Genomic DNA, 26974 nt, shown 5'->3' with positions numbered 1-26974 from the left:
TTGTGATCTAAAAATAGGTGCCGACAAATGTCGCTATAAAAGCATCCCGGCCGGCGCAGTGCGGTAACTTAGGAGCAGGCGTCGAGAAGCGCAGGTACGTGCTGAGGGAGCGGGTTGTGAGCGCCAACTATTATACACATCATCTGAAAACACGCTGCTTTTTACTTATTTAAATACCTGTCTGTGATTTATTAAATATGTAGATGTCTGTAAAGCGCAAAGGAAAGTCACTGAACAGATAAAATGTATTATCACTATTTTATCATTATTATTCCAATATACTGTATAAGTCCTTCTGATCATTTTTGCTGAAGACACCTATTGGTTTACTCATAATAGGGTCTGATTCCATGCACGAAAGAAATGAGGAATTTTTCGGATCTTGAGAACCAAAAATAGTGGGGAACCCAAAAAATCTCGACGTCTTGCATAACTAAACAACAAGACGAGTGGAACGACATGTCATATGCGGGGGTTTTCTCGTAAGGGTGAGTCGGGGGGGGCTGGGGGGGTGGCCGGATAAATAAAATGTATGTAATTTCTAAACATTCATAAGTAATTATCATCACCATCATCATCTTGAGCATGGGAAAAGCGCTATATGAATATAATGCTGCTTTTTTTGTTTTGTTTTTTTGGTATTGCATTGGTGGCGTTGTTGCTTCGCGGTAAGAAGATCGGCGTTCACGTCCCTGGTCCCCACTTCGTTGGAGTTTGGATGTTCTCCCCGTGTACACATGGTTTCCTTCCACAGTCTAATGACATGCAGTTTGGATGCACTGGCCTAAATTGGTCCTGTTGTGTGTTTGGTGTGTGGATGTTCGCCCAGCGATGGGCTGCCACCCTGTCCGGGGTTTGTTACTGCCTAGCGGCGTATGCTAGCTGGGATAGGCTCCAGCGCGACTCCGGACTGTGGATTAAGTGCTTTAGAAAATTAACAATAACACGTTTTATTTATATGGCGTCTTTCCAGCACTTGTCAATAGTTATACGTATTCATTTTATCAAACCTCATTTATAGCACAACAAAGCAAAACAATTTATTAAACATCTATCCATCCATCCATTATCCAACCCGCTATATGGGTCACGGGGGTCTGCCGGAGCCAATCCCAGCCAACACAGGGCGCAAGGCAGGAAACAAACCCCGGGCAAGGCGCCAGCCCACCGCAGTTTATTAAACATAAAAATCGAATTCAAAAAGAAAAACAGCGCAGTTCAAAATCAGACATTACACGACGAAACGCTTCGGATCACTCAAATGCATATAGGAAATGAACAACGAATTGCTCAGTTTTAAAAAAAATAAATGATGAACAACACAGCAAAGTCAGCAGGAATGGAAGAATCAGGATGACAAAAGCCCTCATAGAACCCATATGTAAAGAAACGTCACAGAATGAAACTGTTCTTTGTCAAGCAAGGGTTCAGTCAGGACCGCACAACCAACTGCCGTCACTGAACCTTATTTGAGTGTAAGAGGACAGACGTTAGGTGCGGGTATTCCGATGTAAACCAAAGTTAAATTAGTGGCCGGTTCTTCACATTTTTCTGTATTTAGGTCATGCTGTCGTTTTAATGAAGGTAACACCACAGTACCACAGGTATGTAGTCGTCGTCCTCCTAATATATGAACCTTCTTTATCCGCTTTAAGGGTTCCGTTAAGCTGTTAGGCACGAATGTCTGCAGTAGATGCAACTCTAACTCAGTTAAGTAAATTAAGTAAAATTCCACAAAAATTGAGAATACTTTTTAGCAAAGGTATCATTCTGTTTCTTTAATTACCATTTCCATCCATTTTCCAACCCGCTGAATCCGAACACAGGGTCACGGGGGTCTGCTGGAGCCAATCCCAGCTAACAAAGGGCACAAGGCAGGAACCAATCCCGGGCAGGGTGCCAACCCACCGCAGGACACACACAAACACACCCACACACCAAGCACACACTAGGGCCAATTTAGAATCGCCAATCCACCTAACCGGCATGTCTTTGGACTGTGGGAGGAAACCAGATCACCCAGAGGAAACCCACGCAGACACGGGGAGAACATGCAAACTCCACGCAGGGAGGACCCGGGAAGCGAACCCAGGTCTCCTAACTGCGAGGCAGCAGCGCTACCACTGCGCCCCCCTTCTTTAATTACATTTTCTGAAATTCGATCCATAACATTAACTTAATAAAACGGCTTTGTTCCGAAATAAGCCTCTCAAACTCCTCTCCCCTAAGCCGAAATTTCTACTCAACGCTCCAGCTGGCCGTTTCGCGGACAAATGGCTTTACTTGTTTCCTGTCAAGTGGCATAGATGGTGAGAATCACAGGGGTGGCTCGTTCAAAAATCGCTTGAAAGAATTAATTTTAAAAACAACTTACATTTAAACATAACAATTGTCACATGTCGCATTTCTGCAAAAAAAGGTGATTGTTGCAGTATCGCTATCACAAACCTTATGCACTTTTCAATTCCACTTGAAACTAACAAGTAAAACAATTTCTGATGAACTACACCACAATAGCCAACTTTATTTCTTATGCTGAGATTTGCGTCGTCTATCTCCATAGACAGACGAACACCTCGTGCTTTGACATGTTTTATTTTAACCCTTGCTAAAAAATTAATTATCCCTGACATGAATCAATTTGTTTTTTTACAATCGATTGAATGATTGAGTGTTATCTTCAAAATCACCTCCCTTCATGGCAGGGAAAAGAGTTACTCATGCACATTAATAAAAGATAAGCATCTGTGTGTCTGTTTGTCTGCCCAGTTGCTCTGTCTCTGACATTCCAACAGACGGCGGCACGTCACAAACATTTTCAGTAATAAAATGCATTGCATTTGTCATTCCAGCAGATGGCGCATCACTAATATCTTTAGTACTAAAATGCATTGCATTTGTCATTCCAGTAGATGGCACATCACAAACATCTTTAGTAATAAAATGCATTGCATTTGTCATTGCAACAAATGCAGCATCATAAACATTTCTGATTCTAAAATGCATTACATTTGTCAGTCCAGAAGATGGAGCATCACAAACATTTTTTAAACTAAAATGCATTGCATTTGTCATTCTAGCTGATGGCACATTATAAACAACTTTAGTACTAAAATGCATTTCATTTGCCATTCCAACGGATGGCACATCACAAACATCTTTCGTAATAAAATGAATTGCATTTGTTATTCTAACAGATGGCACATCCGAAACATCTTTAGTGCTAAAATGCATTGCAGTTGGCACTCCAACAGATGGCGCATCACAAACATTTTTAGTAATAAAATGCATTGCATTTGCCATTCTAACAGATAGCGCATCACAAACATCTTTAGTGCTAAAATGCATTGCAGTTGGAACTCCAACAGATGGCGCATCACAAACATTTTTAGTAATAAAATGCATTGCATTTGTCATTCTAATTGATGGCAAACATTAACTCAGCTTTTACAAATCCCATGCCAAATGGCATATAACAGAGACAATGGTACACTGCAAAAATTAACGCTGAGGTCTGTGTTGATTACTTAGATTTCAACCTGTCATAGACAGGCAGCCCAGGTAGTTAAAGAAGAAAACACTTAATAATTATTGCAGTCCCAGCATGCAAATGGGCTCTCTTCACTCAGTCGCCAGGCTAATGGGATGCAAACCCAAATTCACAGTCTGCATTCAATGCTGACCTTTTAGATATTCAGGCATCTGACTGGGACATTGTCTCTTCTTCACAATGGGCTCAATCTATTTGAGTCCCACTACCCTTGTACAAATAACGATTGTTTAATGGCTCTTTACTGGGTTAGTGTGGTTCCTCATAGAATCTTAAACAAAGAGCCATTTCATTCTGGGAAGGCTTCTTTGCATGTGAAATTGATTATTTGGGCTTGGAAAGGTTCCCTAAAATGTGGACAAAACAGAAATCTTTAATGTATGGTGAGCTGCAGAACACTAACAGATTGACAAAATCTAAAATTAGCCTGTGTTGTGGAATGCAAGAAGAGTCATTTTAAAATCAGCAACCCACTGGGATTTATTATCGTCTACTCATGCCAATTTATGGAAACTGTTATGAATCCAAATAAATAAATAGATCTTCACGTGAAAGATTGGTTCTTGGGGCTTATATGTGGACAAAACTGAATTCTTTATTGTGTAGTGGGCTACCTGGCAGGACACAACACAACGAAAAAACCTGAACTGAGCCTGCATGGGACGTCTCAGAATCAGAATGTACACCGCTGCTAGAAGAGGCGATAACAGACCCCTCTTGACCATTTCACTTTCATTATGCAGTAGTTACAGCTTGTTTTGAGCGCTAATTCACAAAAATATTGTCAGGTATTGCATTTTCTATAGCTCTTTTGAGAGCAAATTAGTATAGAATTATTTCTAAATAACAAGAAAAGCATTAAATACACAAGAGATTAACTTGAGCCAGGACAACAACCCTGTCTTTAACAGTAATATCCTAAAACCTACAGGAAGAGGAGACTGACAGATGGCATCATAGGCTGCGCCTGCCTTGTTAGCCAGTCATGTGGAAAAGTAAGTGCACCCCATGGAAATTGTTATCTTTTTCAACATATCTGAAAACAGTGCAAACTGATACACGTGATATACTTGAACAAACGGCACATAAAATTGACATGGCGGATTCCTTCTCATTGTCAAATTTTTAAAAATGCAGATTTGACACATGGAAAAGGTAAGTCCAGCTCTACATTTATGACCACTTCAGATCCAGCAAATTGGAATCAGATGTTCAGGATCAGTTGCCACAGATTAGAACTTCCTTAGTGAGTTGAAGGTGGACCCTGTCTTATTGAAACAGCAGATATTGAGGGTCTGGTGTTCTCTTTGATATTGACATGTGTGGTGTCATCATGCCAAGATTAAAAGAGCTCTCCAAGGCCCTCAGAAAGAAGGTTGTTGATGGCAAGAGTCTGGCGATAGGGATTTAAAAATATCGCCAAATAACTGGAAATCAATCATTGCGCTGTAAGGAAAATCATCTACAAGAGGCATACACGTTCAAATGACTGCTAATTTGGCCAGACTGGCCCTGCAAGTTTAGCCCAAGAGCTGACCATTTGGTACTATAAGACGTTTCATAGAAGTCCAAAATTTTATTGTGGGATTTCTAGGTAACTCTTACAAAAGATGTTGTCAAAGTGCATGAGTCTACAATCAGAATGTCATTGCACAAATTTGACCTGCATGTGAGGTTTACCAGGAAAAAGCCTTTGCTGCACAAAAAGAACATTAAAGTAGGACTCCAGTCTGTGACTGAACATGTAAACAAAGACCAGGACTTCTGGGACATGGAGCTCTGGACATATGAATCCAAGACAGAGTTGGTTCTCAACAGTAACAATAGACATATTAGGTACAAACCAAAGACGTCATTTCAGAAGAAGAACCTCAGACCAGCTGTGAAGCAAGGTGCTGGAAATGTTACAGTTTTTGGCTGCTTTGCTGCTTCAGAGTCTGAGCAGCGTGCAGTCATGGAATCCTCTGGGAGTTCTGCATCATATCAAAGTGTGCTTAAGGAGAATGTGAGGCCACCTGTCTGAAAGTTGAAGTTGAACTAGGAATTGGACGTTTTAATACCATTACAATCTGAAACACCCTAGCCAATCCACCAGGGAAATGTTCAGAAAGAAAAATGGAGGGTTATGGACTGGACTAGTTGAAGTTTTAATTTGAATCCAATCAAAATGTTGAGGGGGAATTTAAAATGGGCAGTTCATGCAAGAAAGCCCACAAATAACATGCAACTGAAGAAATTTTGATGGAGTGCCAGAAACTGGTGGGCAGTTACGCAAAACACCTACAAGAAGTCATTTTTGCCAAAGGGTGCAGTGCCAGTTTCTGAGGCCAAGGATGGACTTTCTTCTTCTCTAGTAGACTGTTACATCCATCCATCCATCCTCTTCCACTTATCCGAGATCAGGTCATGGGGGCAGCAGCTTGAGCAGAGATGCCCAGACTTCCTTCTCCCTGGCCACTTCTACTAGCTCTTCCGGGAGAATCCCGAGGCGTTCCCAGGCCAGCCGAGAGACATAGTCCCTCCAGCATGTCCTGGGTCTTCCCAGGGAGGTGTCCAGGAGGCATCCTGATCAGATGCCCGAGCCACCTCATCTGACTCCTCTCGATGCGGAGGAGCAGCGGCTCTACTCTGAGCTCCTCCCGGATGACTGAGCTTCTCACCCTATCTTTAAGGGAAAGCCCAGACACCCTGCGGAGGAAACTCATTTCAGCCACTTGTATTCGCGATCTCGTTCTTTCGGTCACTACCCACAGCTCATGACCATAGGTGAGGGTAGGAACATAGATCGACTGGTAAATTGACAGCTTTGCCTTTCAGCTCAGCTCCTTTTACACCACGACTGACTGATGCAGAGTCCACATCACTGCGGACACCGCACCGCCCCGCCTGCCGATCTCCCGCTCCATTCTTGCCTCACTCGTGAACAAGACCCTGAGATACTTGAATTCCTCCACTTGGGGCAGGATCTCGCTCCCAATCCTGAGAGGGCACTCCAACCTTTTCCGGCTGAGGACCATGGTCTTGGATTTGGAGGTGCTGATTCCCATCCCAGCCACTTCACACTCAGCTGCGAACTGATCCAGGGAGAACTGATGATCACAGCCTGATGAAGCAAACAGGACAACATCATCTGCAAAAAGCAGTGATCCAATCCTGAGCCCACCAAACCGGACCCCCTTAACACCCTGGCTGTGCCTAGAAATTCTGTCCATAAAAGTTATGAACAGAATCTGTGATAAAGGGCAGCCCTGGCGGAGTCCAACTCTCACTGGAAACGGGTTCGACTTACTTCCGGCAATGCGGACCAAGCTCTGACACCGGTTGTACATGGACCGAACAGCCCTTATCAGGGGGTCCGGTACCCCATACTCCCGGAGCACCCCCCACAGGATTCCCCGAGGGACACGGTCGAATGCCTTTTCCAGGTCCACACATCACATGTAGACTGGTTGGGCAAACTTCCATGCACCCTCCAGGACCCTGCCAAGGGTGTAGAGCTGGTCCACTGTTCCACGACTAGGATGAAAACCACACTGTTCATCCTGAATCCGAGGTTTGACTGTCTGATGGACCCTCCTCTCCAGGACCCCCGAAAAGACTTTTCCAGGGAGGCAGAGGAGTGTGATCCCTCTGTAGTTGGAACACATCCTCCGGTCCCCTTTCTTAAAGAGGGGCACCATCACCCTGGTCTGCCAATCCAGAGGCACTGTCCCCGATGTCCATGCAATGTTGCAGAGACGTGTCAACCAAGACAGCCCTACAACATCCAGAGCCTTGAGGAACTCCGGGCGTATCTCATCCACCCCCGGGGCCCTGCCACCAAGGAGTTTTTTGACCGCCTCGGTGACCTCTGTCCCAGAGATGGGGGGCCCACCTCCGAGTCCCCAGGCTCTGCTTCCTCATTGGAAGGCATGTTAGTGGGATTGAGGAGGTCTTCGAAGTACTCCCCCCACCGACCCACAACTTCACGAGTCGAGGTGAGCAGCGCACCATCACCACCATATACAGTGTTGACACTGCACTGCTTCCCTCTCCTGAGACGCTGGATGGTGGACCAGAATCTCCTCGAAGCCGTCCGAAAGTCGTTCTCTATGGCCTCCCCAGACTTCTCCAATGCCCGAGTTTTTGCCTCAGCAACCACCGAAGCCGCATTCCGCTTGGCCTGCCGGTACCTATTAGCTGCCTCCGGAGTCCCACAGGACAAAAAGGTCCTATAGGACTCCTTCTTCAGGTTGACAGCATCCCTCACCGTCGGTGTCCACCAACGGGTTCGGCGATTGCCGCCACGACAGGCACCGAACACCTTACAGCCACAGCTCTGGTCAGTTGCCTCAACAATAGAGGCACAGAACATGGCCCATTTGGACTTAATGTCCCCCACCTCCCTCGGGACATGATCAAAGTTCTGCTGGAAGTGGGAGTTGAAGCTACTTCTGACAGGGGACTCTGCCAGATGTTCCTAGAAGACCCTCACAATACGTTTGGCCCTACCAGGCCTGACTGGCATCCTCCCCCACCATCGAAGCCAACTCACCACCAGGTGGTGATCAGTTGACAGCTCCACCCCTCTCTTCACCCAAGTGTCCAAGACATGTGGCCGCAAGTCCAACGACACGACCACAAAGTCAATCATCGAACTGAGGCCTAGGGTGTCCTGGTGCCAAGTGCACATATGAACACCCCTATGCTTGAACATGATGCTTGTTATAGACAATCTGTGACGAACACAGAAGTCCAATAACAAAACACAGCTTGGGTTCAGATCAGGGGGGCCATTCCTCCCAATCACATCCTTCCAGGTCTCACTGTCATTGCCCACGTGAGCATTGAAGTCTCCAAGCAGAACGAGGGAGTCCCCAGAAGGTATGCCCTCTAGCACCCCCTCTAGGGACTCCAAAAAGGGTGGGTACTCCAGACTGCTGTTCTGTACATACGCGCAAACAACAGTTGGGACCCATCCCCCCACCCGAAGACGGAGGGAGGCTACCCTCTCGTCTACTGGGGTGAACCCCAATGAACAGGTTCCACCTCTGGTAGGGTCACCCAAGGCATGGTAGGGTCACCCAAGGCAAACTGGTCCTAGGTGAGGGACAAGACAAAGAGTGGTTCAGAAAACCTACCATGAAGAATAAAAACTTTGGACGGAGTTTTCCCTCCGAGGTCGAGCGGTTCCGGCTAGATATAGTCGGGCTCACCTCGATGCACAGCGTGGACTCTGGAACCAATCTCCTTGAGAGGGGCTGGACTCTCTACCACTCTGGAGTTGCCCCCTGGTGAGACTGTTACATGTTTTGATATTTTTGTTGAATGAATAATTAAAAAGGGAATTTTTCCTTGTATTTTTATGCAAGTATGTTGCCCTTATATTTATAGGCACTTTTTACATGAAGATCTACTGTTTGACTGTTCCAATATGATGAAAAGGGCAACCGTTTCCATGGGGTGTACTTACTTTTTCACATGACTCTACAGTTAAGCCTGTGGCTGAAGTCTATTACTAATGTGACAAACATGAATATATCAGTTTTCCCTCAGACTGGACAGTGCCCTCCAGAGGTATTAGTCCCTCTTGGTATGGCTGTTTATGATGAGATCCAGGACTGGCAAAGGACAGGCTGGAGGCCATTATATATATCCATCCATCCATTGTCCAACCCGCTGAATCCGAACACAGGGTCACGGGGGTCTGCTGGAGCCAATCCCAGCCAACACAGGGCACGAGGCAGGAACCAGTCCTGGGCAGGGTGCCAACCCACCGCAGGACACACACAAACACACCCACACACCAAGCACACACTAGGGCCAATTTAGAATCGCCAATCCACCTAACCTGCATGTCTTTGGACTGTGGGAGGAAACCGGAGCGCCCGGAGGAAACCCACGCAGACACAGGGAGAACATGCAAACTCCACGCAGGGAGGACCCGGGAAGCGAACCCAGGTCCCCAGATCTCCCAACTGCAAGGCAGCAGCGCTACCCACTGTGCCACCGTGCTGCCCTATATATATATATATATATTTTTTTTTTTTTTTTTTTAATGTCCAGGGATATGGGTGGAGTGGTGTCTCTGACCATTATGCCAAAGGGGATCCTACTCTGCTGGTCCCTTGAGCGAGTTCCTTCACCTGCATTTGCTCCAGGGGTGCCATACGATATTGTGACTCTGACCCCAAGGAAATTGTGAGGCCACCTGTCTGAAAGTTGAAGCTGAACCAGGAATTGGACGTTTCAACACCATAAGGATATCTGAAAGCTAAGAAATTATATAAGGTGAAATAAAGAAGAAAGGAACTCCCCAGAAGAGCCTAAGGCTTACTGTGGGAGATCTATGAAGTTACTAGAATGCCATCCTAAGGTTGGAATTTGAATTTGTAGGGAGGGTGAATGAATGCCAAGCTTAAGCCCTATTTGGAGTTGGGCTAAGTTATTATTACTGGGGGACCTCTTTAATTTTAGTCCAGTCCAAATTGACATGTCAGTAACTTTTTTTGGATGGTAAAGATTATGAACTCTTTCACCTTCTATAAAAAATCCACAAAACATAACCTATTCCCATGTGAATCAGCATGTCAGTAAAATTCCATCATTTTCTGTGAAAATGGCATTTCCCCAAGGATTTTAAAGGTGGACAAAAACGAAGGCAGTCAAAGAACTTGTCCATGCTCTGTGTGATCCACACTGAACCACTTCAAACAGATTCTTACCGCATCCATCAAAACCAGATGTGTTTGTGGACGAAGGAGCCCCAATCATATAATTCTTATCAGAGGACCTGTGCTTGTGGCTTCGTTAGGTAAACAACCCACAAGACCTGTTGTGTTGTTTTAATCAATTAATAAGTAAATCATTAAAGACTTTAATAAACACGTTTATTTTCTTGATTTTTTCTTGTTATGGATAGGAGGGGAGCTTGAAATGAACACCAATATTTGCTGTTACTCCCTGTCTTTGTGGGCCTCTTGGTCCTCCTCGTAATGTGTTGTATATTTTATACAATTTAATCCGACGGGGGTGGGACCCCTTGGAGTTTTGAGTGTGTTAGATAGATAGATAGATAGATAGATAGATAGATAGATAGATAGATAGATAGATAGATAGATAGATAGATAGATAGATAGATAGATAGATAGATAGATAGATAGATAGATAGATAGATAGATAGATAGATAGATAGATAGATAGATAGATAGATAGATACTTTATTAATCCCAATGGGAAATTCACATAGTACATTGAAGACTGCAAAGGGCTTCATGTTTCCAGCATGCTGATGGACCTGGTTGCAGGGCTGAGGCAGAGCGAGAGGTGCTGGTACGCAAAAATGTACCCGGCCTCTGAAATGGCATAAGGCCGTTATGCTATTCCGGTGCGTATTGGCCCATACTTCTAATAATAAAGGTGCCAGAGTGGTTTATTTTCAGAGCAATGCCATTGGGGTAGCATTTTTGGGTCCCAAAAGACCCAGCCGCATGAAAATTCCGGAAAGAACCTTTTATTTAGATCTATAAAAGGCTTTGAATAGATGGTAACAGATCTGTGAAATACCAATGCGTCATAATTTTAAAAAAACTCTTGCTCCCTGCAATAACACAGGCTAAGTCCAAGTTTTGCTTAATCTGTTTTGTCCTGCTAGGTAGCCTACCATACATTAAAGATTTCATTTTTTTCCTACATATTAGGGATTTTTTCAAAACACAAAGAACAAACTTTATATGCAGAGAACCTTCCCAGACTGAAATGGTGCTTTGTGAAGAAATAGCATAATTGAACCATACAACCCATTAAAAAACTATAAAGTGCCATTTAGAGAGCACTTCAGGCTCTGAGGAGTAGCAATAGCTGTGTAGCTACAACATGTGCAGCTGTTTTGAGGTGAACCATACCAGACACTTCTTCCTTTATGTAGGTTTTCCAGACGTATCTTATCCTTTACAAATGCATTGTAAAAATTACTGACGTTGGGTTGTAACCAAGACTTTACAGATATATGTCCTATCCGAATAGGGATTAAATTAAAAGTGAATATTTTCTGATTATTCGTAAGGTGGATAGACAGCCCATTTAGGTGGGCACTGCTCAGTCACACCCACCCATAGCCACACCCCTTCTGGAGACAGCGTCCCTACTTAGCCTGTTACCATGGAGATGTTAAAGCAAGACAAAAATGGTGCCCGACTGTAAAAGCCTAATGGCGTTACTTACATTCTATCCATTAGGTGAATCTGTAAATCAGGGGTCCTCAGTCACAGTCCTGGAGGGCTGCAGGTTTTTGCTCCAATCCAATTGCTTAATAGGAAGCCCTTAGTGCTCAAGTAACACTTTTGCTTCACTTTAGTCGTCTCACTCATTAAGATTTTGAACCCTTATTGCTTATTTTAGTCTTAAACAGCTGTATTCTTGGTTTTTAATGGCTCCTAATTAGCAATAAGATGCAAATGACAAAAGAAACCAGCATTTCTCCATTTAGCTTGTTACCATTTCCACCTGTGTGGATTTATCACACACTATTGGGTTTAAATAAATACTTGGAAGGAAAGTGAAGAGAAAAAAGTGAAGGACTGAGAATTACTCATCCATTTTAGACTTCAAATCATTTGGATGATATCCTTAGAAAGGGGAAGAAAATCTAGGAGATGAGAATGACCTGACATAGCAGAGTTAAAGAACTAACAAGCCATGAAATTAAATAATTGACAAGGATTGCTTTCTAATTAAGCAACCGGGTTAGATCAAAAATCTGCAGACACTGCGGCCCTCCAGGGCTGTGATTGAGGACCCCTGCTGTAAATGGAGGATTGTCTGTTTTATTTTATTTCCACCTTTGCAAATTATCACCTTTGTGTTGTCCTAGTACTTTGGAGGTCCCCCAGCCTACAGAATTATAGATCAGTTGGCAGTCTGATCATCATTCCTTCACATACCATCAACTAAAAGCAGTTTTTTGTTGAACATTTCTGCCCTTCCATTTCATAAGACGCCACCCTCCTGTGTAATGCTCAATATTCAGTTTGTTTTACTCTTGAGCTTTGTGTTTCTTTGTGTTTTATTAGCATCTTCTGTCAGTGATCATCCATCCTCAACCATGGCTGTTCAGCCCGTTGTCACCATTCAGCCCGGAACAGCATTAGCTGTGGTCAACCAAAAACCAAACAGATGGAACTCTGGACTCTTTGACTGCTGCGAAGACATGGGCATCTGTAAGTCTGTGTCTCCACTTATCTCAGATTTGTGTGGTCTAGTGCCATGTGTGCTGTCTGATGCTCTGTGTGCGGAAAGAAGAAACCTGTGAGAGAAAGGGGAAATTAGCTCAGCTCTCTGGAGTGACATGGTGGCTCAGTGGTTTGTGCTGCTGCCTCTAATCTCCAGAGATCTGTATTTAGATCCCGGCCTGGTCACTGCGTGTTCAGAAAATGCCAATTCTCCCTGTGCCCATAAGGTCTTCTCAAGGGGTTTTGTTGTGGTAGGCTCCTAGGATGACCTTGCTTTCCCTTTCAGACTCCTTATTATGTAGACCTGAACAGAATACCCCAATCTAATCTAATATCCTTTATACATTTACTGTTACCGGCCTGACCATTGTCAGAGTTGACGGCTGCTGTAGTTTAGCATCTCCATATTTCTTTTACATCTGTAAACCCAGCAATTAGATACAATAACAGAAGAGGCAGAAGAGAAAGTTACACTTTAATTCATAGATTCACTTGAAGATTTTTAGTTATACTTAAAATACAAGCAAAGTGAAATGAGCATTGGTTAAATAACACAACCTGGATAATAATCAGTTGATCTTGCTTAGGCTACCAGGTGGCTCTCTGTCCTAGCATGTTCATTGGCTTCTGGTCCGACGTTGCCAGGTATAGCCCTAGGATGGAAAGGCGGAAAGAGACAGCAAGACAGAGACAACAGCATGGCGGTCTGCATGAAAGGAGTAGCAGGGAGACACAGCATGCTTCTGCAAGCATCAGTTTATCCAGTCCCTAGCACACCTCTTCAACTCATGGAGGTCTGTTTATGTCCTTTCATCTCAGCCGCCTTCCTCCATTTCATCCCTGGCTTTTCATCTTGGCTGCCTGTATTCCCCCCAGGATATTTCTATGGGAAAGGACGGAGGTGCTCATGCTTCTAAAACGTGAGGCTCATAAACTCTGCTTTTGACGTAACAGAGTATCAAAGCAGCAGCTTCACACTCAGCAGGGGTGCAAGTGAACCTTCACTCCCCACTACCTTAAATGACATACCATAGAACAGCACTTAACAAAATTTCTGATCTGTTCTAGTAGGGTCATGAATGTGCCAAAGTAAATATCTGGCTTGTCAACCTCTATGCATTTAAATATTATATATTTGTAGAGATATATCAACCTGTATGATGGATGTAATATTACATTACACCAGGTGTTCTGCTTTCCTTCTAAACCCCAAATGTATGCCTGTTGGATTAACTAAGAAAACAATTTGAAGCACAGAATAACAACAACGGCAATTTATTTCTTCTATCGCCCACAATCACACAAAGAATGCCTCAGTGGGCTTTAACAGGCCCTGTTTTTTGACAGCTCCCGCAGCCTTCACTCCCTAAGAAGACAAGAAAAAACTCCCAAAAACAAAAACCCTTGTAAGGAAAAAAATGGAAGAAATCTTGGGAAAGGCAACCAGCTGTGTAAAATGCTTCTTTGCCGTGACTTCACTTTTTAAAGGATTCACAATGAGATACATTTTGGAGAATGGAGTGAATGGTATAAGGCAGGGGTGTCGAACTCCAGGCCTGGAGGGCCGCTGTGGCTACAGGTTTTCATTCTAACCGTTTTCCTAATCAGTGACCAGTTTTCACTGCTAATTAACTTCTCTTCCCTTCATTTTAATAGCCTTGTTGTTAAGGATTCGGTCCTCTGAATTTATTCCTTTCTTCATTAAATGACAGCCAAACAGAAATGAGATGTAAAACGAGCAGACAGATGATCAGCTAAACTGGGGTTTCAAACTCCAACCAATTTCACTCCAACCAGTCTCTTAATGAGAAGCCAATTCTTGCTGTTAATTAAAGCCGTTACTTAATTCCATGGCTTGTTGCTGCTCTCATTCTGCCATAGCAGACATTTCCAAAACTGTTGATTTTTCTGTTTTTTCTAAGAATATCCTGAGAGATCAACATTACTGAGACCTTCACCTTTCTTTATTTTCAGATATTGTGTGATGGGCACAGATGAGCTGGTCATGTGGCACCTTGTTTTGTGTCTCATTATTGTTTGGCTGCTAATTAAGGAAGAATAGATAACTAAGGGAGTTGAGTCAAGTTTATTAAAACTAAGACAAAATAAGTTAATTAGCAACAAAAACTGGTCACTAATGAAGAAGATGGCAGGAATGAAACCTGCAACCACTGCGGCCCACCAGGACCAGAGTTCAACACCCATGATATAGGGTGAACCATGTATGGAAAGGGATTAAGAATGTTTCTATAAAAGAGTATACCATGTAGGCGTTCTAGATGCTCTGGCCCAGGTACTGCTGGTAGGCACCCAAAAGCAAAAGATAATAAAATATTTCATTTATATAGTGCCTTTCTTTTCCCCAGGTAAAAGAAGAGTGACCAGCTGATATTACCCTGAGTGGCTTAAATTAAATGAGGATCAGCCACAGGAGAGGCAGTCAGTTTTTTAAAACATCACTACCCCTCAAGGTTGGCTAGACGAGTGGCTCCCAAACATTTTAAGCCAAAGCCCCCCAAAATATTGTATGCGCTGGTCAAGGCTCCCCCTTTAATATAAAGCAAGTGCAGAGCAAGATCTTGGGTCTAACAGTTTGCACCCAGCATGATTTTGGATAAAGGCTGACCAGTTAATCACAGCATAAGTTTAACTATGGCAGACTATTGATACACCTGTATATGTGAAAAAATATCACAAGATACAGTCATATGGAAAAGTTTGGGAGCCCCTCTTAATTCTTTGGATTTTTGTTTATCATTGGCTGAGCTTTCAAAGTAGCAACTTCCTTTTAATATATGACATGCCTTATGGAAACAGCAGTATTTCAGCAGTGACATTACGTTTATTGGATTAACAGAAAATATGCAATATGCATCATAACAAAATTAGACAGGTGCATAAATTTGGGCACCGCAACAGAGATATTACATCAATACTTAGTTGAGCCTTCTTTTGCAAATCTAACAGCCTCTAGACACCTCCTATAGCATTTGATTAGTGTCTGGATTCTGGATGGGGTATTTTTGACCATTCTTCCATACAAAATCTCTCCAGTTCAGTTAAATTTGATGGCTGCCGAACATGGACATCCTGCTTCAAATCATCCCATAGATTTTCAATGATATTCAAGTCAGGGGACTGTGTCATTGTCTTGTTGGAATATCCAACCCCTGCGAAACTTCAACTTTGTGACTGATACTTGAACATTATCCTGAAGAATTTGTTGATATTGGGTTGAATTCATCCAACCCTCAACTTTAACAAGGGCTCCAGTCCCTGAACTAGCCACTCAGCCCCACAGCATGATGGAACCTCCACCAAATTTGACAGTAGGTAGCAGGTGTTTTTCTTGGAATGCGGTGTTCTTCTTCCGCCATGCAAAGCACTTTTTGTTCTGACCAAATAACTCAACTTTGTCTCATCAGTCCAAAGCACTTTGTTCCAAAATGAATCTGGCTTGTCTAAATGAGCATTTGCATACAACAAGCGACTCTGTTTGTGGCGTGAGTGCAGAAAGGGCTTCTTTCTCATCACCCTGCCATACAGATGTTTTTTGTGCAAATTGCACTGAATTGTAGAACGATGTACAGATACACCATCTGCAGCAAGATGTTCTTGCAGGACTTTGGAGGTGATCTGTGGGTTGTCTGTAACCATTCTCACAATCCTGCACATATGCCGCTCCTGTATTTTTCTTGGCCTGCCAGACCTGGTTTAACAGCAACTGTGCCTGTGGCCTTCCATTTCCTGATTACATTCCTTACAGTTGAAACTGACAGTTTAAACCTCAGATAGCTTTTTGTAGCCTTCCCCTAAACCATGAGACTGAACAATCTTTGTTTTCAGATCTTTTGAGAGTTGCTTTGAGGATCCCATGCTGTCACACTTCAGAGGAGAGTCAAAGGGAAGCACAACTTGCAATTGACCACCTTAAATACCTTTTCCCTGCGGTGGGTTGGCACCCTGCCCAGGATTGGTTCCCTGCCTTGTGCCCCGTGTTGGCTGGGATTGGCTCCAGCAGACCCCCGTGACCCTGTGTTCGGATTCAGCGGGTTGGAAAATGGATGGATGGATGGAAATACCTTTTCTCATGATTGGACACACCTGTCTATGAAGCTCAAGGCTTAACGAGCTAATCCAACCAATTTGGTGTTGCCAGTAATCAGTATTGAGCAGTTACATGCATTCAAATCAGCAAAATTACAATGGGACCCACATTTTTGCACAGCCATTTTTTCACATTTGATTTAATTTCATACAACTAAATACTGCTTCACTAAACAACTTTGTTCAGAAAACACCCCAGTACTCAGATGTTCCTAGGAAATGAAAGACATACCACTGTTATCTTTTTTGTTGAAAGGAGAGTCAATTAGTATGCAGGCTGAGAGAGGTTCCCAAACTTTTTCATATGACTGTATCTCCAGGCCAAGGGCTCTCAAGTTTTCCTTTCTTCTGAACTTTTATTCTATTTCTACATCCAGGAATTGAAATTTTTGTTTAGAAATTGTTAAGTACTGAACTCATACTAAGGTCAACTAAAGGGGGTATCTTTTTAACACCAAAAATATTATCTTTGCAGATTTTATTATAAATTGTTTGTGTGGGTCTGTCTCTTTTAATTTTTCTTCTATACAGTAAAAGAGAGGAGAGGTTAGGAGCACACACTGATACAGTGCATTGTCGCACCCACCAAATGACAAACCAACTCAGGATCCCAGATTAGGACCCGAGTGCAGCCATGCAACGGGTGACACCTCAGCACCATACTATCTCTAAGGGAAAGTCCAGCCACCCTGCGGAGAAAACTCATTTCGGCCGCTTGTATCCGCGATCTTGCTCTTTCGGTCACTACCCAAAGCTCGTGGCCATAGGTGAGGGTAGGAACGTAGATCGACTGGTAAATCAACAGCCTCGCCTTTTTGCTCAGCTCTCTCTTCACCACGACGGACCGTTGCAGAGCCTGCATTACTGCAGATTCCGCACCGATCTGTCTGTCAACCTCCCGCTCCATTCTTCCCTCACTCGTGAACAAGACCCCGAGATACTTGAACTCCTCTACTTGTGGCAGTAATGTGTTCCCAACCCATAGAGAGCATTCCACCCTTTTCTGGCTGAGAACCATGGCCTCGGATTTAGAGGTGCTGACTCTCATCCCCGCTGCTTCACACTCGGCTGTGAACCGCTCCAGTAAGAGCTGGAGGTCACTGTCCGATGAAGCCAACAGAACCACGTCATCCGCAAATAGCAGAGACGAGATTCTGAGGTCACTGAACAAGACCCTCTCCGCCCCTTGGCTGCACCTAGAAATTCTGTCCATATAACTTATGAACAGAATCTGTGACAAAGGGCAGCCCTGGTGGAGTCCAGCCTCAACAGAAAACAAGTCCGACTTATTACCGGCAATGTGGACCAAGCTCCTGCTCCTTCTGTACAGGGACTGAATGGTTCATAACAACGAGCCTTGTACCCTGTACTCTTGGAACACACCCCACAGGATGCTTCGAGGGACATGGTCGAATGCCTTCTCCAAATCCACAAAACACATGTGGACTGGTTGGGCAAACTCCCATGCCCCCTCCAGGATCCTGGCCAAGGTGTAGAGCTGGTTCAGTGTTCCACGGCTAGGATGGAATCCGCATTGTTCCTCTTGAATCCGAGATTCAACCATCGACCGAACTCTCTTCTCCAGCACCCCTGAATAGACCTCACCAGGGAGGCTGAGGAGTGTGATCCCCCTATAGTTGGAGCATATCCTCCAGTCACCCTTCTTAAAAAGAGGGACCACCACCCCAGTTTGCCAATCCAGAGGTACTGCCCCCGATGTCCATGCGATGTTGCAGAGACGTGTCAACCAGGACAGCCCCACAACATCCAGAGCCTTGAGGAACCCAGGGTGAATCTTGTCCACCCCAGGGGCCCTGCCACCTCAGAGCTTTTAAACTACCTCCGCGACCTTGGCCCCTGTTATGGATGGGCCCAAGCCCTCCCCCCCCACCAGGAGTCCTCCAGCTCTGCTTCCTCTAATGAAGACATGTTGGTGGGATTGAGAAGATCCTCGAAGTATCCCTTCCACCGGTCAATGACGTCTGTAGTTGAAGTCAACAGGGCCCCATCTCCACCGTACACAGTGTTGGTGGAGCACCGCTTTCCCCTCCTGATGCGCCTGATGGTTTACCAGAACCTTCTTGGTGCCGACTGAAAGTCGTTTTCCATGGCTTCCCCAAACTCCTCCCATGCCCGAATTGTTGCCTCTGCAACAGCCGATGCCTCCACAAGCTTGGCCCGACTGTACCCCTCAGCTGCCTCTGGAGTCCCACTAGTCAACTAGACCCGAAAGGACTCTTTCTTCAGCTTGATGGCCTCTCGAACCTTGGGTTTCCACCACCAGGTTCGTGGATTGCCACCAAGAGAGGCATTTACCAAACATTGATGATTAATAAAAATGAACACTAAAATGAAATGTTAGATATGTTCATTTTATTATTAATAATTGCTAACATTTGTCTATGTTACATAATGTATATTCCTCTACAGGGGTGCCAACAGGGTGAGAAAATAGGAACATTTGTCCCAGTCCTTGAGCTGGTGGAGTCCCAGGACTGCCTGGGCTTAGATGTATTGCTTTTGTATAAAGGGACCATCAGTAACAATATCAAGTGATTTGACAGTGTCAGCTGAATTACCTGAACAAGACATGCTGTGTCACTGTTAAAGATGAACAGACCCCTTACACAGAATGAAGCCTCAGAGATTTTCCTCAGATTTATGCATTGCACTGCATACACTTTGCATGTCGTCAGTCACTCTGGCCATTTGAATGAAATGAAGTTGATTGATAAATGACTTACCATCAGTGACGTGCCAAGAAAGACTGAGCAGTCTTGCAATCTTGTCCATCAAATAGAGGCTTGAGCGTTAACTGAATTCTGGCAACTTGACTTCACAATAGCCCATATTCAGCACTGGTTCCTGTTCCTGTAGAAATCAGCAGAGTAAGATAGGACCTGTTATTTACAAGATTTGATGTGAAAGGAATAGTTTGTTGAATTTGCTTCACAAAGTTACAAAATAAGCGCTCGTGAGCTTTTGCATTTGGCTTGCCATGTTGGCAAAGTTTACGTTTGGTTTGAGATGCAACAAAATTCACATTGATCATATTCTCTTAGTCGTCATCTCATTAAATGGTACTGAGGCTGCAGCAGGGCTGTTGTGCCGTGGTAGGATCCTAGGGTGACCCTATGTTCCTTTTTTAGACTCTTCTACGAAAATGAACTACAAAGTTACGCGTTTTCACCAAATTAACAAAACAAGTAGCACTAGGACTCCCAGCCTCTATATACTTTCACAAACCCTCAAACTTAATCCAAACTTGATGTATGCATACCGCCACCTTTCTCTTTACAAAAAGGGGCACTACTAATCACACCTGTGGTGATTTAAAACCCTCGGTGTGCAGCAGATGTTGGATTCATGTGTTAGTCACTGTAATCTCTTGTTATGGGTTTGCACAATGATAGCGTTGATAGCACTGATTGTTCTTTTTTTGTTAGGGACTTTGTGATGTGCCTGGGTCATATTTCAAAAGGGAAACAAATATTATTGTTAATACTGTGCAATTTTTTGATGTTATGCAGTTGGAGATGTGCCTGAGTTAAAGGTGAGCAAAATGTTGTATTTTTAAAAAAAATTTTAATTACTTGTTCCTTAGACATGATGCAAACTTAGAGGTGATCAGCTTTTTCAGTTGCAGCTCCAAAACACTGGAACGATTTGCCATTGTGCGTTAGGCCGGCTCCTTCACTTGCTGTCTTTAAATCTTATTTATAAACACACTTTAACTCCCTGGGTGTGAGATGTTGACTATCTTGTGTACTTTTTTATTATGATTTTCTTCAGCTCTTATGTGTTTCTGTTTTTTTTACCCTTTGGTTACTGTGTGTCTTATATGTTAGGTTTTATTGTACAGCACTTTGCTCAGCCCTGGTGTTGTTTTTAAAGTGCTTTATAAATAAATAAATTTATATATTATATAAAAAATCTTGGGTTGAGACATGATCATCTTGGAGAGACACTTTGATGTCACACGAGACTAGACATTACAACCTTAGGAAGCAAGACCTGTGAGACGGTGACTTTTGCACGTCACGCCCTACTTACAAACAATTTAAAACAAGTTCACGGACAATCTAATCTCGCAGTTGTTGGGATGCTTTTGGCAGACACACTTCATGTGCTCCCAGCTCTTAAAATGTTATACATTCTAGTAGTGCTGGGTGGTATGACCAAAATTCTATATCACGGTATTTTTGTAAATTATCTCGGTTTCACGGTATTCGACGGTATTTTTTTTCCCATGCATGAGTGGATGTTAACCACATTTTCCACTGCAATTACTGACTAAGGATAACCTATTCCACTGTCATGAGAATTGTACATTGTCAAGAAAACATTTTAATGTGCACACACGTATTAGTACAGGTTTACATGACCCCATAAAGTGATAGTTTTCAAGGGGGTGGCACTAATTACATTGCATGACAGTTGCAGTCAAAATATAGAACCTTTTTATTGAACAAATTTGGCAAACAACTTAAACTATAATTTTGACAACATATCTTCAACCTTCCAAAGATGCATTTAGACTTAGTAAAATATCCAGAGGTGTTTGTCAAAAGTTGTATTGTACTGAACATGTCTTAGAAAAGGAATAAATAGTAAAAATTGTTTGTAAACCAACTACACTTTCTGTTAATGTTATCAGTCTCTGTCCACTGACACATTAGCTATATGGTTTGTAATGGCGTTGGTTATCTCGATCCACCGCTTGCTTTTTTTGTTTTAGGCAGTACCTTTGGCCAATGCGTCTGACTCAAGTGTCCTCTAGCTTTTTCAGTTTTACCTGAGGACACGGAGGGTGCCAATCTTAGTTCCATACATTCATGGTACACCAAAGCATGTTTGCGGCTAAGGTGGTGCAGCAAATTGCTCGTGATGCTGCCTCCGGCGACAACTTTAGCTCAACAGCATTTGCAGTAAATAGTTTGTTTGGTCTACATCTGACCTTTTAAAACCAAAGTATCTCCAGACAACAGACACGGCTCCTTTTTTCAGCAAAAGTTCTTCTGTGTCATCACGTTCAACTTTATCATCTGCTACAGCTTCAGTTTCAGAATGTTCTCTGTCCATTTTCACCACTCAATACCTCCACTAACACATGTACTCGGTTGCATGCGTGTTTAGCAGTGTAGCTGTGAAAAAAGTCCCCCCTTAAACAGTTTTCCACTGCACCATGTTCCGAACGTTGTTTAGGCTATTCAAACCGGTATTGCGGAATAACAAATATCCATATCATAACAAAAACAAAAAATGGTTTTTGCTATTAACCGGTATACCTCCCAGCACTACGTTCTAAATGGCATGTGAATGACTAAGCGAAGAAGAAAGAGCAGCGCGTTGAAAAGAGACACGAAAGCGATGGAGAGAAAAGAAGGCAAAAAAGGATGCACAAGAGAACAATAATAACCTATGTGGAAATTCAGAAAATAAGGAAAGTAATAATCAGCCTGCATCTATTTAGTGTGCATTCATCCCCCCCCCCAACTCCCCCTTCACAACACCTGGGGGTTTTTGGTTGGTGGATGGTGAGCTTGGAGGGGGGGGGTAAGTGAGCAAATTGAGGACAGTTACTGTACAGGCTTTGAAATGATCAACACACAGTGCGAGAAGCAGAACACGCAGCACAGCAGGAGGAGCAGTAAGCAAACAGGTGATCTGTCCGTATCCCCAAACCATGCATTCAGCCACTCCCTTCACAACGCAAGCGACAGAGACGCGCCCCGGGGTGGGCTCGTAAAGACAGCAGGGGGCAAAGTAAATAAATAAATAAATACATTTCCAAAGTGGAAAAACAAGTATCGCTACTACCTCAGATTCTGTTCAGTTATAGCTCTTTATTGTTTTTTTTATGCACCTTTTTGATGTGCCCATGTCAGACATGACCAAATTTAAAATGGAAACAATGAACAAACATTACTTGTTTTATAATATATTCATTTGTGTCTTGGTTTAAAATGTGTCATTACCTGCTGCTTACTGGCCATTGAAAATGTCTGGTCCAGTTATATTTCTTGGTTTGAGAATCTGGCCCAAGAGATACGCTGGGAGCACCAGGTGAAATAGTTGGTGCTTTTTGATAGATGTGGAGTCAAATGGATGGGCTCACTAAACACCTCTTCATAGTTAATGTGGCAGTGCAGAGGGTTTTGCTCCATGACAGCCGGTTATACTTCCTTAGAAGGCTGGCGTCCTTCAACATCTGCAATTAGCTAACAGACGGTTGCGGCGAGCGCCCTCTTCTACGCGGTGGTGTGCTGGGGAGGCAGCATTAAGAAGAAGGACACCTCACACCTGGACAAACTGGTGAGGAAGGCAGGCTCTATTGTAGGCACGGAACTGGACAGTTTGACATCTGTGGCAGAGCGACGGGCGCTCAGCAGGCTCCTGTCAATCATGGAGAATCCACTGCATCCACTAAACAGTGTCATCTCCAGACAGAAGAGCAGCTTCAGTGACAGACTGCTGTCACTGTCCTGCTCCACTGACAGTCTGAGGAGATCGTTCCTCCCCCAAACTATGCAACTCTTCAATTCCACCCGGGGGGGTAAACGTTAACATCATACAAAGTTATTGTCTGTTTTTACCTGCATTTTTATTACTCTTTAATTTAATATTGTTTTTTGTATCAGTATGCTGTTGCTGGAGTATGTGAATTTCCCCTTGGGATTAATAAAGTAAGCAGCACGGTGGTGCAGTGGTAGCGCTGCTGCCTTGCAGTTAGGAGACCTGGGTTCGCTTCCCAGGTCCTTCCTGCGTGGAGTTTGCATGTTCTCCCCGTGTCTGCGTGGGTCTCCTCCGGCGCTCCGGTTTCCTCCCGCAGTCCAAAGACATGCAGGTTAGGTCGATTGGCGATTCTAAATTGGCCATAGTGTGCGCTTGGTGTGTGTTTGTGTGTGTCCTGCAGTGGGTTGGCACCCTGCCCGGGATTGGTTCCTGCCCTGTGTTGGCTGGGATTGGCTCCAGCAGACCCCTGTGACCCTGCGTTCGGATTCAGTGGGTTGGAAAATGGATGGATGAATTAATAAAGTATCTATCTATCTACCTTATAGCAAACTCTTCTGTGGCCAATTAATATGACAAGGGATTTTTTTTCTCCTAAATAAACATCCTTACTATTTTTATGATAAGTTCTTCTATGGAAACTCCAGAAGCTATTATGTCAGATTTCAGAAGGTCTAAAATGTATTTTCTTTTTCTCTTGTTTTTTTGTTTTGGTATCTCCAGGTTGCTGTGCCTTCTGGTGTTTTCCCTGCTTCATGTGCAAGACAGCCAGCGAATTTGGGGAATGTCTGTGCCTCCCACTTCTTGATTATTCTGGTATCCATCCAATTTCCCTCTCTATTCGTAGTACCATGAGGGAGCGATTCCATATACAGGTTTGTAGAGAAAATTCACAAATAGATTGTCTTATAGCGTCCTTTTTAGCCTCCCAACACTTAAGGCTGAGGATTTGTAATGCTTGTTTATTACTGTCGCTTAACATCCAAATTCTGATCTTATCCAATACAATTTTATCATCATGTGGACTTGTTGCTTATCCAGGCAGTCATTTTGAACAGGATGTGAGTCACTGAAGGGTGCATTCAGCCATCGGAATCAATTCTGGATGGGGCTTCACCTCAATGTAGAGCACATTCCGTCCTGGATGGAGTACCAGTTTATTGCTGGGCACCCTCAAGCATGAATGAATTCCCAGTTCATTAGAGGGCACACTTACTCATGTAACCAATTCAGGACTGGATGAAGGCCTATTCTACAGCATGTTCATGCACAGAATTAACCCTGGATGGGGACCCTCCCCAGTTCTTTTTTAACACACTCACACATGGAACTAACTTTGGGTGGGAAGCCAGGCTAAGACAGGGCATGCTCACACATGGAACCAACCCTGGATGACTTGCCAGTCCATTGTTGGGCACACGTGCTCCAGAAACTAAACCTGCCAGTCTACAGTGCCCATAAAAATTATTCACCACCATGAAAGTTTTTGTTTTACTGTTATACAACATTGAGTCATAAATGGATATAATTGGACATTTTTAACACATGACAACATCATGACAAAACAACAACATGAAAAGACTCTTTAATGCCCAAGTGAAAGCAGCTCTCTGCTTATTAATTACAAATTAAAAGCACAAACTACTTGATCTCATAAGTATTCACTGTCTTTTATTATGACACCCCTATATCCTCAATGGTGCAGTCAGTTGGCTTTAGAAGTCCCAGAATTAGCTCAATGGAGACCACCTGTATGGGTTTTCAATTGAGTGTAGTATAAATGCACCCGAATATGGAAGGTTCAGCTTGTGGTGAGTCAATATGGTCATCTAACATACACAATGAAGACAAAAGAAAACTCCAAGCAACTCTTTGGGAAGGGGATTAAAAAGTACAGGTCATAGGATGGACTTGAGAAAATATCCAAGTCACTGAATATCCTTTAGAGTCCAGTTAAGTCAGTCATGAAAAATGGAAAGAGTACGGAATAGCTGGAAATCTGCCTAGAGCAGGCCATCCACAAAAACAGAGATCATGCAAGAAGAAGACTAGTGTAGAGAGGGAGGCCATCAAGAGACCTTTGAGAACTCTGAAGGAGTTAATAGCTACAGCGGATGAGAGTGGAGAGACTATGCACACAACAGCAGTTCTTTCAAATGCTGCAGCTTTAAGGGGGAGTGGCACAAAGAAAGCCACCATTAAAAACCATGCTCATCTCAGCTAGAGTTTGCCAGAAGGAACACAAGAGACTCTGAAGTCAGCTAGAAAAATGGCATATTTGAACATCACACATTATCAAAAATGCACCATTCCCAGTATAGTGGTGGCAGCGTCAGGTTGTGTGGATGCTTCTCTGCAGCAGGCTCTGAAAGGCTTGTGAGGATAAAATGAATGTAGCAAATTTTGAGAAAATCTTGGAGTGAAACTTAATGCAGTCTGCGAGAAACCTGCACCTTGGGAAAAGATTTATTTTACCAGCAAGACAATGACGCCAAGCACAAAGCCAAAGCTGTACAGGAATGACTTCAAAACAACAATGTGAATGTCCTGGGGTGGTCAAGTCAGAGTCCAGATTTCAATCCGACTGAAAATTTGTGGGCAGACTGTTCAGTTGAGATTCCCATACAACCTGTCAGAGCGAGAGAGGTTTTGCAAAGGAGACTGGAAAAAACTGCCATGTCCAGATGTGCAAAGCTGATAGAGACCTGTGTGCTCAGACCCAAGGGTGACCAGGGCATCAGACCAGGGCATCAACTGCATTCTGACCTGAAGGAGGTGAATACTTATGAGATCAATTATTTGGTATTTTACATTTTTAATTAATTTAGACCACTTGGCAGAGATCTCTTTGATATTAAATTATCTTTCTGTTAATCTGTTGTCAAAAAAGACAAATGAAATCCACACAGATTCAATGTTGTATAAAAATAAAATGTGAAAATTATGAAAGGGGTAAATACTTTTTACAAGCACTGTATGTTAGGGTATACTCATTTATGACATTAAAACAGGGTGAAGTGCCAGTCAGTTGTAGCAGACAGTCCTACATAAAAACCAATTCTGGACGAGTTACCAGCTCATCATAGGCCACATTCACATATAAACCCTACTCTTGGCAGGTGGCTGGCAAACTGTAGGGCATTTTCCTGTATGGAACAAACAGTGAATAAGGTGCCAGTCCATTGCAGCACACACCCACACATGGTATAAACTCTGCATTATATGCCAGTCTAGTGTAAGGCAGTGCTCTATAAGCAATAACAGGACTTGATGTCTTACACAGGTTTGGATGTTTCAGGCTCTTCAATCAGCCCCTTTGTCTTTTTATACTCTGCAGGGCTCCATTTGTGGTGACTGCTGTGTCGTGGTCTGCTGTAACACCTGCTCCTGGTGCCAAATGGCCCGTGAGTTAAAACACCAGAAGAAGCCCCTCGTCATCACTGCACAAAGTGTGCCCCCAATGATGGCTCCCGGATTGTATCCCAGCGTGCCACATTAGCAGATGTTGAGGAGTCTGAACTTTCAGAAGAGGCATTGAGATGAAATGAACAGTATGAATTCTCTGTTAAAATTAAATAAATATCTTGGTCCATTA

At 43.5% G+C, this 26974-nt stretch overlaps 1 protein-coding gene across 1 annotated transcript; it reads left to right on the top strand.

Annotated features, from left to right (window-relative positions):
• Window positions 1–26974, top strand: LOC114647616 (cornifelin homolog). The gene is made up of 4 exons (XM_028796226.2): window positions 1–94; window positions 12601–12747; window positions 24103–24254; window positions 26717–26974. The coding sequence occupies exons 2-4, from the start codon at window positions 12633–12635 to the stop codon at window positions 26876–26878; spliced, it is 429 nt and encodes a 142-aa protein (XP_028652059.1). The 5' UTR covers window positions 1–94; window positions 12601–12632; the 3' UTR covers window positions 26879–26974.

This window comes from Erpetoichthys calabaricus, chromosome 3 (assembly GCF_900747795.2).
Source record: "Erpetoichthys calabaricus chromosome 3, fErpCal1.3, whole genome shotgun sequence".
NCBI lineage: Eukaryota > Metazoa > Chordata > Cladistia > Polypteriformes > Polypteridae > Erpetoichthys > Erpetoichthys calabaricus.
Note: the sequence above shows the minus strand (reverse complement) of the source record. Positions and strands in the feature narration are given on the sequence as shown.

Bases quoted from the DNA above. Each gene is read 5' to 3' on its own strand.
- LOC114647616 (XM_028796226.2), top strand. From the start codon at position 12,633: ATGGCTGTTCAGCCCGTTGTCACCATTCAGCCCGGAACAGCATTAGCT. The intron at 12,748-24,102 runs GTAAGTCTGTGT...TGGTATCTCCAG, and splicing joins CTGCGAAGACATGGGCATCT to GTTGCTGTGCCTTCTGGTGT. The intron at 24,255-26,716 runs GTTTGTAGAGAA...TATACTCTGCAG, and splicing joins GGGAGCGATTCCATATACAG to GGCTCCATTTGTGGTGACTG.